Here is a 13862-nt window from a genome sequence, read left to right on the forward strand (position 1 = left end):
GAAAAAACTTTATTGCAAAATCCTAGTCACATAAAGTTTCATATATTGCTCAGTTACCATTCTGACTAATTATTGTTTCTAGATATGACTATAGTTAATATTTCTGGATCTAAGAAAATATTTTAATGAAAATGTATCACATTTTAATAGGGCTTTGAAAATATAAACACCCTTATATAGTGGTGGATGACAATCAGATATAAGATGTGCATGTAGAAACTCTTCCTAATTCTACCTCTGGAAAATATGCTCCTTCCCAAAATCAGACAAGAGAAATCTGTAGGATTACTTGCTATGTCCACTGATTCACATATATGTCCTTGCAAATCAGGGAAAGAATTATAAAGTCATGGGAAGTATTCCAGGTTTTTAAATGCAGGTACATCTAGCTATGTCAGTGCTCCAAAGGAGCATTATGAATAATAAACACTTTTCTCTACTTATAGCAGGGCTCAATGTGATGGTACTTTGCATGCTATTGACAAATGAGTATCTTTGAGCAGAGATCATTGAGATCACATGTTAATATTAGTGTCAGGCCTGGTATGCCTTACAACCACCTTCACAAAACAAATTAAGGACAGTTGGTCCCCAAGTAATCATTAAAAATTCACTCTCAGGGAAATTGATCTCAAGGTTAAAATATGGAAGAATCAGATTCTTCCTAGGGGGAGTCCAAAAATTAGCCATGCACCTGAAAGTCATCAAGGGCAGGGCAGATGTAAGAGAGTCTTTTTGTTTTGGTTTTTTTGTTTGTTTTGTTTTGTTTTTAGATAAGAAGCTCCCAATGGGAAGACCTTTACTTCTTATTTGGTAAAGTGCAACATTTGCTCACAGCTCTCTGTCCTTGATAGATTAGGAAATGTGTCTTGGAGTAAAGATAAGCACTGACACAAAGACATCCAGACAGCCTGCTCTCCATGCCTTTTACTTAGGAGAGTGGTGCTATGACAGTGCAGTGGCACCAGGTCATTTCTAATTGGTTAAGGTCCAGAGGTGGATGGATTTAAAAGTTTGGAAAGCAAAGTGCAAGAATGCAAGGTGGCTCTTGCATATTTCCCCAGTGAAGATTGGTAGATTGTAAGTTCTTCAGTCAGTAGTGGGTAGATTGTAAGTTCTGCCATCAGTAGTGGTCCAGGATATCCACTAGCTTTTTTTTTTTTAATCTCTTTTGTTATAGATATATCTTTCTTATTGAGGTATAATTGATATAACATTATATTAGTTTCAGGTATACAACATATGATCCAATATTTGTATATATTGCAAAATGATCACTACAGTAAGTCCAGTTAACATCCATCACCATGCTTAGTTATAACATCTGCATAGCAGATGTTGTAAGAAATTCAATTTTAATCACTTCTTAGTAAAGCTCAATATATGTAATGCTTTTAAAGATTGATCATAATAATATACATTATTTTTTTAATTTTCCAGCTCCGAGTTTTCAAGTTGGCAAAATCTTGGCCAACATTAAATATGCTAATAAAGATTATCGGCAATTCAGTGGGGGCTCTGGGAAATCTAACCTTGGTGTTGGCCATCATCGTCTTCATTTTTGCTGTGGTCGGCATGCAACTCTTTGGTAAAAGCTACAAAGATTGTGTCTGCAAGATCTCTAGTGACTGTCAACTCCCACGCTGGCACATGAATGACTTCTTCCACTCCTTCCTGATTGTGTTCCGAGTGCTGTGTGGAGAGTGGATAGAGACCATGTGGGACTGCATGGAGGTCGCCGGTCAAGCCATGTGCCTTACTGTCTTCATGATGGTCATGGTCATTGGAAACCTGGTGGTATGTACCCATTTAAGAAATGTGTTTCAGAAATACACTAAGAGCATAATGAAATGATGACCATTTTGTCCAAAACAAAGACTATGATTATTAATTTTAATATCAAAATATCAAAGTCTATTACCTTTGACACACTTACAGTCTCACTTTGACAACATAACCATATAGCAGTGACCATACAATATTTATACTCAACTCCATTTTGTCAATCATTTCATGTGAATTCCAATAGAGTATCATATTGAAGACAGGTCTAGTAGGAAATGTTGGGAACATTTCATAAATTCAGATCCAAGGAAGGGAGAAGTCTGAAGAATAAACTTAGAGAAAGCCCAGTCTTACTTGACAGTATAGTACTAAAAAGTGGTGCCTTTAAATGTTCCTAGTTATTTCCCCTTTTCCTTGCCCCTTCATGGTAGTTAGCATTCAGTCACTCTATGTCATATGGCAGATGCGTGAACCAACCTGGATTAACCAATCCTTTAGTGGCTCTATTAACCAAACAAAGGTTGGCTAATGATGCCTGAGATTACCCAAATGGAGTAACTGATCAATCTTCTCTCTTAAGTTTGGAACATTACTGTTATAGTACAGAAATATATAATATACTCCAAAGGATATGTACATTAATATTACAGTCTCATGGAAATATTAGCGACTGATTATGAACAATTGCCTAATTAGTGAACAGTGGAGTATGAGAAATGCAGTAGATCAAGAAAACATGTGTTGATGCCTATGTTAAGCTCATAATTCTCGTTCTGGGTCATAATGGTTATTTTTCAATTAATATCCAATTTAATATCTCTCTTCATCAAAAAAAAGAAACTAAAATGCATTTAAAGGCATAATTTTAAACACTAATGAATTTTAAGTTTAGAACTCTTATATAGAACATGCATAAATCTTGTTTCTTATATTCATACAATTTTAAATTTAGTAAAACCATAGGTCAGCTCATTCAGCATCTTCATTTTATAAGTAGGGGAACTTGAGACCAACAGAAATCATGTCTTTGCCCATGGATGAACAGTGCAGTAGCTATTGAACCAGACCACAAATTCAGATCACCCAATTTCTTTTTTTTTTTTTAATTAATTAATTAATTTATTTTGGCTGCGTTGGGTCTTCATTTCTGTGTGCGGGCTTTCTATAGTTGCAGCTAGCGGGGGCTACTCTTTGTTGCAGTGTGTGAGCTTCTCCTTGCAGTGGCTTCTCTTGCTGCAGAGCATGGGCTCTAGGCACACGGGCTTCAGTAGTTGTGGCGCACAGGCTTAGTTGCTCCACGGCATGTGGGATCTTCCCGGACCAGGGATCGAACCCATGTCCCCTGCATTGGCAGGCGGATTCTTAACCACTGTGCCACCAGGGAAGTCCCTAGATCACCCAACTTCTGATCACTGTGCTGTGGTGTTTCTTGTCTAGTTGTTAGAACTTATAGTTTCCTCCACACTTCGAGAAATAAGTGATCTCAATCTGCTCTTCTTCACATTGGGGTGAGATTATAATGATGTTTGTATTATTTTTAAGGTCCTGAACCTCTTTTTGGCCTTGCTCCTGAGCTCATTTAGTGCAGACAACCTTGCAGCCACTGATGATGATAATGAAATGAACAATCTCCAAATTGCTGTGGATAGGATGCACAAGGGAATAGCTTATGTGAAGAGAAAAATATATGAATTTATTCAACAGTCCTTCATTAGAAAACAAAAGATTTTAGATGAAATTAAACCACTTGATGATCTAAACAACAAGAAAGACAGTTGTATGTCCAATCATACAACAGAAATTGGGAAAGATCTTGACTATCTTAAAGATGTAAATGGAACCACAAGTGGAATAGGAACTGGCAGCAGTGTTGAAAAATACATTATCGATGAAAGTGATTACATGTCGTTCATACACAATCCCAGTCTTACTGTGACTGTACCGATTGCTGTAGGAGAGTCTGACTTTGAAAATTTAAACACAGAGGACTTTAGTAGTGAATCAGATCTGGAAGAAAGCAAAGAGGTAAGATTTTATAGATGTGGGTGGGTATAAATGTATATGTGTATACTTGTATTATATTGCCTGTATTTATGATTATATATTCTCCATGTAGAATATTTTTGCCATCATATAAAATATTTTTTCATTGAAGAACCAAAGATTTAAGCTCAGTGAGGTGATTAATAAATTGAAGAATAATATATGTATAAGTTTTCTCATCCTAAGTAATGGATATTTGTTAGATAATGAATGAATGAATGATCCAAGAAATGAACAAGCATCATCAGATTTAATCCTTGTAATAACCTCAAAAGGATGTGTTATTTTTCTAACTTTTCAGATAAGAAAACTAGCTTAGGAAGTTTAAGATCATGTAGCTAATGAGGGAGTATAGCTGAGAATTGAATTCATAATCTTTGTTTATGCATTCTGTATATCTGACACCATACTCATTAGCTCACTTACATGGAAGAGAACTGAGCAACAAGAAATAGTCTGTGTCATTCCTCCGATTAAAATTACACTGATCTGCATATTAATCTTCCAGGCTGCCATAACAATGTACCACACACTGGGTGGCTGAAACAATCAAAATGTATTTTCTCACATTTCTGGAGACTGGAAAGTCCAAGGTCAAGGCGCTAGGAGGGTCAGTGTCTGGGGAGAGCTCTCACCTTTGGGTGTGGATAGCTGCCTTCTGTGTCCTCATTTGGCCGTTCCTCAATGCATGGGCATATGGATAAATAGCTCTGGTCTCTCTTCTTCTTATAAGAGCACCAGTGCTGCTGGATTAAGATTGCACCCTTATGACCTCACTTAACCTTTATCACTACTTCACAGGACATATCTCCAAATAGAGTCACATTGGGAGTTAGGGCTTCAAAATATTAATTTTGAGGGAACACAATTCAGTCCATAGTAACTGACTTAGAAATATTAAGCTAAAACTCTAATGGATATAAAAGATAATTCCGAAGAAGTCTAGAACAAACCACCTTCATTTCCCACTTATTGTGTGGAAGTCCCAAAAATGGTAAGGTGCCTTAGGTTACACAGTCCAAATTTTTAAATATTTATTTAAAGACTATTTTTTAGAACAGTTTTACGTTTACATAAAAATTGAAAGGAAGGCAGAAAAATTTCCACATACTCCCTGCCCCCCACACATATATAACCTCCCCCATTATCACCATCCCCTACCAGAGTGGTATATTTGTTACAGTTGCGGAATCTACCTTGATGTGTCATTATCACCCGAAGTCCATAGTTTACATTTGGGTTCACTCTTGGTATTGTCCGTTTTATGAGTTTGGACAAACGTATAAAGACATTTATCCACCCTTATAGTATCACACAGAGCAGTTTCATGGATCTAAAAATACTCTGTGCTATGCCTATTCATCCTTCCCTCTACGCTAACCCCTGGCAGTCACTGATCTGTAACTGTTTTTGCCTTTTCCAGAGTATTATATAGTTAGAGTCATATAATATGTAGCCTTTTCACACTGGCTTCCTTTATTTAGTAATACACATTTAAGTTTCTTCTGTGTCTTTTTATGGCTTGATAGTTCATTTCTTTCAGTGCTAAGTAATATTTTGTAGTCTGGATGTTTAGTTGTCCATTCACCCACTGAAGGACATCTCGGTTGCTTCCAAGTTTTGGCAAATGTGAATAAAGCTGCTATAAACATCCATGTGCAGGTTTCTGTGTGGATATAAGTTTTCAGCTCATTTGGTTAAGTACCAGGGATGGCAATTTCTGGATGGTATGCTAAGTGTTTTGTTTTGTAAGAAATTGCCAAACTGTGTTCCAAAGTGGCTGTATAGTTTTGCACAGCCACTAGCAATGAATGAGAGCTCCTGTTGCCCCACAGCATTTGGTGTTGTCAGTGTTCTGGATTTTGGCCATTCTAATAGATGTGTAGTGGTACCCCATTGTTTTTTTTGTTTTTTTTTTTCCCCATTGTTTTTTAATTTACATTTTATGATGACATATGATGTGGAGCATCTTTTTATATGCTTCTTTGTCATCTATATGTCTTCTTTGATGAGGTATCTTTTAAGAGCTTTGACCTGTTTTCTGATCAAGTTGTTTGTTTTCTTATTGTTAAGTTTTGAGAATTCTTTGTACATTTTGAATAACAGTCCTTTATCAGCTTTGTTTTTGCAAATATTTTCTCCTAATATGGCTTGTCTTCTTACTCTCTTGACAGTGTCTTTCACAGAGCAGATATTTTTAATTTTAATTAAATCCAGTTTATTAACTCTCTCTGTCATGTATTGTGCTTTTGGTATCGTATCTAAAAAGTCATCACCTTTTCCAAGATCATTATATTTTCTCCTGTTATCTTCTAGGAGATTTATAGCTTTGCATGTTTACATTTAGGTCTGTGATCCATTTTGAGTTAATGTCTGTGAAGGGTATAAGGTCTGTGTCTAGATTCATTTTTTGCCTGTAGATGTCCAGTAGTTCCAGTACCATTTGTTGGAAAAGACTATCTTTGCTCCATAATATTGCCTTTGCTCCTTTACCAAAGATCTGTTGACTAGATTCATGTGGGTATATTTCTGGGGTTTCTATTCTATTCTGTTTATCTGTTTGTCTATTCTTTCACCCATACCACACTGTCTTGATTACTGTAGCTTTATGTATGTCTTTAAGTCAGGTAGTGGCAATCCTGACTTTTTCCTTTTCCTTTGGTATTGTGTTAGCTACTCTAGGTCTTTTGCCTCTTCATATACACTTTAGAATCAGTTTGTAGATATTGACAAAATAACTTGTTGGGAGTTTGATTGAGATTGCATTGATCAATAGATCAATATAGATCAAGTTGGGAAAAACTGACATCTTGACAATATTGAGTCTTCCTATTCATGAACATAGAATATCTCCCACTTTGTTTAGTTCTTTGTTTCTTTCATTAGAATTTTATAGTTTTCCTCATATAGACCTTATACACATTAGATTTATACCTAAGTATTTTATTTATGCAGTGCTAACATAATGGCATTTTTTAATTTCAAACCCCACTTGTTAAATGTTAGTCCATAGGAAAGTGATGAACTTTTGTGTATTAACTTTGTAATCTGCAACCTTGTTATAATCACTTATTAGTTCCAGGAGGTTTTTGTTTTTGTTTTTGTTTTTTTATGTTTTGTAGATTCTTTGGATTTTCTACATAAACAATAATGTCATCTGCCAACAAAGACAGTTTTACTTCTTGCTTCCTAATCAGTTACGTTTTGTTTCCTTTTCTTGTCTAATTGCATTAGTTATGACTTCCAGTACAGTGTTGAAAAGGAGTGGTGAGAAGGGATATACTTGTCTTGTTCCTGATCTTAGTAGGAAAGCTTTTAATGTTAGCTATAGGTTTTTTGTAGATGGTCTTTATCAAGTTAAGAAAGTTTCTCTCTATTCCTAGTTTACTGAGAGATTTTTGTCATGAATGGGTGCTATTTGTTGTCAAATGTGTCCTCTGCATCCACTGATATCATCGTGTGATGTTTCTTCTTTAGATTATTGATGTGATAGATTACATTAATTCATATAGTCTAAATATTTTAAAATACTTTAAATACTAAATATTTAAAATATTCAGAGGATCAAATACTATCAACGATATTTTATTAGGGATAAAGTTCTACTAGAATATTACTATGTCCAAGGTAATGCATTTTGACAGTTGATCAAGTAAGATATCATAAGCATGTGAATTATTGCCTATGTCCCTTTAAAGATGTTTCAAGGTTTTATAAGTCTCTGAATAGGCTAAGTCATCCATTACTCTTCAGAATGGAGCTAATAGCAGAGCTGGAAGCTGCCGCCTTGACCCCAGCCTGTGGGCTTCCTTAGGTAAATCAGATTTGTGTAATGATAGGGGGAGAGAAAGCATGTAGAGATGTAATTGTGGGTAGATCCTCATTACATTTCACATGTCTATGGAAATGGATTTGGGAGATAAAAATTACAGATCATTTTTGCAAAGCATTGTAAAATTTTTTCAGGATTTTTAATTTGAATATTATTTCAGTTCAAACTTTGTTCATTAAAAACTTGAGTTTTGCTAAAGAATCTGATGGAGGCTGATTGTTTTAGTTGTTACCTTTATATTTAAAAAATTGGTTCTGAAGTTCTGTTAAACTTGGCAGTATTCTTCCTAGTCTGATTTTCTTTGTCTTGAATCTTCATACCTTTATTTAATATTTGATGAAGACTAATAACTACTCCATGCTATCTGTTGCATTAAAACATGTTTTTCTTTTTCTACTGAAGTATAGTTGATGGACAATATTATATGTTACAGGTGTACAATGTAATAGTGATTCACAATTGTTAATGGTTATACTACATTTATAGTTATTATAAAATATTGGCTGTATTTCCTGTGTTGTCCAATATTTCCTTATAGCTTATTTTCTGACTAATAGTTTGTACTTCTTACTCCCTTACCCCTATATTGCCCCTCCCCTCTTCCCTCTCCTCGCTGGTAACCACTAGTTTGTTCTTTATATCTGTGAGTCTGCTTTTTTTTCATTTATTCACTAGTTTTTTTGCATTTTTAGATACCACATATAAGTGATATAACACAGTATTTGTCTTTCTCTGTCTGACTTATTTCACTTAGCATAATGCCCTCCAAGTCCATCAATGTTGCTGCAAATGGCAAAATTTCATTCTTTTTTATGACTGAGTAGTGCTCCATTGTATGTATATGCCACATCTTCTTTATCCATTCATCTGTTGACAGACACTTAGGTTGCTTCCATATCTTGGCAATTGTAAATAATGCTGCTATGAACATTGGGGTGCATGTATCTTTTCAAATTAGTTTTTGTTGTTGTTGTTGTTTTCAGATATATTCCTGGGAATGGAATTGCTGGGTCATATGGTAGTTCTAATGTTAGATTTTTGAGGAACCTCCATACCTCCATACCACATGGCTGCCCCAATTTATATACCCACCAACAGTGTACAAGGGTTCCCTTTTCTCCACATCCTCACCAACATTTGTTATGTGTATTCTTTTTGATGATAGCCATTCTGACAGATGTGAGGTAATATCTCATTGTGGTTTTGATTTGCATTTCGCTGATGATTTAGTGATGTTGAGCATCTTTTCATGTTCCTATTGGCCATGTGCATTTCCTCTTTGGAAAAATGTCTATTCAGCTCTTCTGCCCATTTTTTAATCTGGTTGGTTTTTTGTTTTTGTATTTTGTATTTTTTGATGTTGAGTTACATGACCTGTTAATATATGTTAGATAGTAACCCCTTATTGGTCATATCATTTGCAAATATTTTCTCCCATTCAGTAGGTTGTCTTTTTATTTTGTTGATGGTCTCCTTTGCTGTGCAAAGGCTTTTAAGTTTAATTAGGTCCCATTTTGTTCACTTTTGCTTTTATTTCCTTTGCTTTAGGAGACAGATCCAAAAACATATTGCTATAATTTATGTCAAAGAGTGTTCTGCCTATGCTTTCCTCTAGGAGTTTTATAGTGTCCGGTCTTACATTCAGCTCTTTAATCCATTTTGAGTTTGTTTTTGTATATGGTGTTAGAGAATCTTCCAATTTCATTCTTTACATGTAGCTGTCCAGTTTTCACAGCATCATTTATTGAAGAGACTGTCTTTTCCCCATTGTATGTTCTTGCCTCCTTTGTCATAGATTAATTGACCATAAGTGTGTGGGTTTATATCTGGGCTTGCTATCCATTGATCTATGTGTCTGTTTCTGTGCCAGTACCATACTTTTTGATTACTGTAGCTTTGTAATATAATCTGAAGTCAGGGAGCATGATTCCTCCAGCTCCATTTTTCTTTCTCAAGATTGTTTTGTCTATTTGGGATCTTTTGGGTTTCCATACAAATTTTAAAATTATTTGTTCTAGTTCTGTGAAAAATGCCATTGGTACTTTGATAGGGATTGCACTGAATCTGTAGGTTGCCTTGTGTAAGATGATCATTTTAATAATATCGATTCTTCCAATCCAAGAACATGGTATATATTTCCATTTGTTTGTGTTATCTTCAATTTCTTTTTCCAAGTACAGTTCTTTTGCCTCCTTAGGTAAATTTATTCCTAAGTATTTTATACTTTTTGATGCAATGGTAAATGGGATTGTTTTCTTAATTTCTCTTCCTGATAGTTTGTTGTTAGTGTATAGGAATGCAACATATTTCTGTATATTAATTTTGTATCCTGAAACTGTACCAAATTCATTGATGAGCTCTAGTAGTTTTCTGGTGGTGTCTTTAGGATTTTCTATGTATTGTATCATGTCATCTGCAAACAATGACAGTTTCACTTCTTTCCAATTTGTATTCTTTTTATTTCTTTTTCTTCTTTGATTGCCATGGTTAGGACTTCCAAAACTGTGTTAAATAAAAGTGGCAAGAGTGGACATTGTTGTCTTGTTCCTGATCTTAAAAGAAATGCTTTCAGCTTTTCACCATTAAGTATGATGTTAGCGGTGGGTTTGTCATATATGGCCTTTATTATGTTGAGATGTGTTAACTCTCTACAAATTGAGTTTATCATAAATAGATGTTGAATTTTATCAAAAGCTTTTTCTGCATCTACTGAGTTGATCATATGGTTTTTACTCTTCAATTTGTTAATGTAGTGCATCACATTGATTGATTTGCAGATATTGAAAAATCCTTGCATCCCTGGGATAAAGCCCACTTGATCATGGTGTGTGATCCTTTTAATGTATTGTTAGATTTGGTTTGCTAGTATTTTGTTGAGGATTTTTATATCTATGTTCATCAGTGATATCTTTGTCTGGTTTTGGTAGCAGGGTGATGCTGTCCTCATAGAACGAGTTTGGAAGTGTTCCTTCTTCTGCAATATTTTGGAATAGCTTGAGAAGGATAGATGTAAACTCTCCTCTAAATGTTTGATAGAATTCACCTATGAAGTCATCTGGTCCTGGACTTTTGTTTGTTGTGAGATTTTCATTACTCAAAACTATTTTATTACAAAAACCATCCATAATGAATACTTTTCTGCAAAAATTTGACATAATTTATACTCATACATTTTCATTTGTATTGATCAGGGCTAACAGGAACCCTGATTTCTTTATTAAGCAGTGATCATCCACTGAACCACTGGAGAAAGTTCTATTTCTTCATACTCTGTCATTTTATACCTTCAAACACTGCATTAAAAATTTAAATGTTTAGTAGAAACTTTAGAGATAATTTAATGCACTATTTCTCAAATTGTGAGTCATAACCCAGTAAGAGTTGATAAACCAATTTATTGTACCACTAATTTAAAAATTTTTTTAATTTAATAAAATAATGATATCAGAGCACATTGCACATTTAGGAAGAACTAGTGAGTGACGCTCTTGTTGCCTGTGCTGAACTATAATGCACTGCTTTTCTAATAGAGTACAACCACTAGGTCCATGGGTGTAGGGCCTGAAGTTCAGGAGTTCTTAAGTGTAAGAAATGCTGTTTCAGCTCTTTAAAGGTAGTGATCATGGAGTCTTCCTGACCTAGGCAGAACGTGTGGCTTCGTTTTTGGTTCCCAGAGATATAAGGCACAAAGTGTAGGTAATAAGCAACTCATGCTCTAGGCTCATGCATCTTACAAAGTTATCATATTATTTTATTATAACCACTGATATGCATGTATGTCTCTCCTTTTATGTTGCAACGTATATACGTGTGCATTCTTGGTAAAAAGTAGGCACTCAAATCAAACTTTTCCAGCTCACTTAACTGTTTTTAATAGAAGCAGTTTGAAGGTATTCATCACAGTTACTCTGATGAGAGCATTCTTGAAAATAAAGTTTTATTTCCCATCATCCAGACTCCATTTTTCTCTTGATTCAATCCAATATTGAACTTTGTTGTTTTTATCTTTGTTAAACATTTCACCTTGTCAATTTATATTGGGCTTCAAGGAAAGTAATAATCCCTTATCTTTTTCTCATGAATTGCTGTTGAAATACAGTTGTTTCTCATCTAGTTGGTATTTTTATATTAAATACTGAAACTTCTATTCATCCCCATTACATTTCAATTTCTTTCATTCATTTTTGAATCTGGCTTTCTATAAATATTCTTTTATAGATTATTGTCCCAATTTTCTTTTACCATGCACTTTTCTTTACCATGTCTTCCTTTTTGGTTAGAAATAAACCCATACAAAATTGTTTCTCTTCATTGCTCCCCTAGTCTTATATAGTACTCGCTTCATCAAAGCAAGGCACAAATCATAAGATGCTCTGCTTTTAGTGGAATTAAGCTGAAAATAGATACCCCAGAAGATGAAGATTCTTTATTCTGCATTAGGAATGCAGCCTATAATACGTTAAAGTAGCTTTGCCCTTTTGATTTTTCTGTTTTGGCCTTTACTCTTTTGCCTACCTTAATTTATTCAAGAGTTACCATGTGCTAAGAAATGTATTAGATAATGAAGGATACAAATGAGCCATGATTCTGCTTATATATGTACATATATGCATTTAGAAAGATGACTCTCTTCATAATTATATATGTATACAAATACACATATACATGTATCCACACACATACATACATTTGCATTTTAGAAAGATAACTTTCAACCTTTAAATATGCATTTCCATACTGGAACATACCTTATTGACTAAAAATATTACCTGTCGTGACCTCTGTTTGACCTATTCCATTTTAATATATTAATGTTTCCATTCCTGAATTTCAATAACGAGTCTTATCTACAATGGGCATTATTGAAATTATATTAGTGCCTTGGGTTAAAATTACCAGTGCTCATAGTTTATTATCCATTTTTGAAGCATTTGTTTTTAGACATGTGAGGCTAATTATAAAGTTGTTGGTAATGGAGTATTCTCCGAAGCCAAATACTGGGTTATATAATTCTATTTTAGCCACATACTGTGTGACCTTACTTGACTATCCAATCCTCAATTTCCTCATCTCAAAAATGGGGATAAAATCACCTACTTTTGGGGGAATATTATTAAATGAAATAGTAAATGTAAAGGACTTAGCACAGTGTCTAGCAAATTGTAAGTATTCGATAAATTGTTATTATTATTATTTCTAGTAGCATTCCCAACACTCTGTTCCTGGTAAGTTTTCTCTTAAGAACTACTAGTAACATATTCTACTATTTGTCCTTTTTTGCTGTTTGCCTTCTGCCCTCTGTCATAAACTGTTTTACGTTTATCTGGAGAGAGTGATAAATTTTGTATTTTCTGTCTAATTTTTAAACTGTTTTCATTAAATTCTTGATAATGGTTAACATTTAAAATATTTAAAAAAACTATTTTTCTGAAGGGCATTCCAGTAAGAGGGAATAAATGAACAAAAACCTAGAGCTATGAAGCATAGAGTGTGTTTAGAAATAATTAGCAGTTTGCTGTTGCTGGGACATAAAATCTAGATGAAAGTAGAGGCATAAGCAAGGAGCGGATAGTCTGTTTCCAGGAAACCAAGAATAGACTGATATGAAGAAACACTGTAAAATGGAGGCCGGTACTTGTTTTACTTCCTCCATAAGGTACATACTCATGCATCACTGTCCCCCATTCCAGGACAAACTTGAGAGCTATCTTTTCTATATTTTCCCCCTTTTGGTCCCCCAAAGCAGAAAAGGCATAGCGTGGGTCACATTTCCTCACCTTTTTAAGTCCCAATGGACCTCAACCTTCAAAGAACATTCGGATAATCTAAAGTATTGTTTTTATTTTTTATTTTTTGCGGTATGCGGGCCTCTCATAAGCTAATGATGTAACCATAGAAGTGCTTCCTAATTATTTGGAAGATTCTTATAGGTAGAATTAAACTCAGAAGGGTATCTTCCTAAAGCACAACTTTGAGTAACCATAGTTTCTAAGAATAAGCGCTCTGTAATTAGGAGAACTCCACAGGTCAGAAGCAGATCAGTGTAAATTACAGGCCAGCAGAGGAGGGAAAGGTCCCTCCAGGACTGAGGGAGACTGAGATTCTCCTGGCTATACCATTAACCTGTGCCCAGTGATGAGGGCTTGGTAGTCAACACCAACTCTACAGTGGATACCTATTCTTAGGTCTTCAATAAAGTGTC

The 13862-nt window shown here is 34.7% G+C and overlaps 1 protein-coding gene across 7 annotated transcripts in view; it reads left to right on the forward strand.

The window, feature by feature from the left end:
* The window catches only part of SCN1A (sodium voltage-gated channel alpha subunit 1), a 161074-nt gene that overhangs the window by 107413 nt on the left and 39799 nt on the right, over nucleotides 1-13862 (forward strand). For all 7 annotated transcript variants that reach the window (XM_027129294.1, XM_027129279.1, XM_027129304.1 and 4 more), the window contains 2 exons: nucleotides 1441-1797; nucleotides 3328-3810. In XM_027129294.1, the coding sequence (XP_026985095.1) occupies nucleotides 1441-1797; nucleotides 3328-3810 (840 nt within the window). The remainder of the gene's footprint in view (nucleotides 1-1440; nucleotides 1798-3327; nucleotides 3811-13862) is intronic.

The sequence above is a fragment of the Aethalodelphis obliquidens genome, unplaced genomic scaffold (assembly GCF_003676395.1).
Source record: "Aethalodelphis obliquidens isolate GAN/ISIS:26980383/991018 unplaced genomic scaffold, ASM367639v1 scaffold2, whole genome shotgun sequence".
Taxonomy (NCBI): domain Eukaryota; kingdom Metazoa; phylum Chordata; class Mammalia; order Artiodactyla; family Delphinidae; genus Aethalodelphis; species Aethalodelphis obliquidens.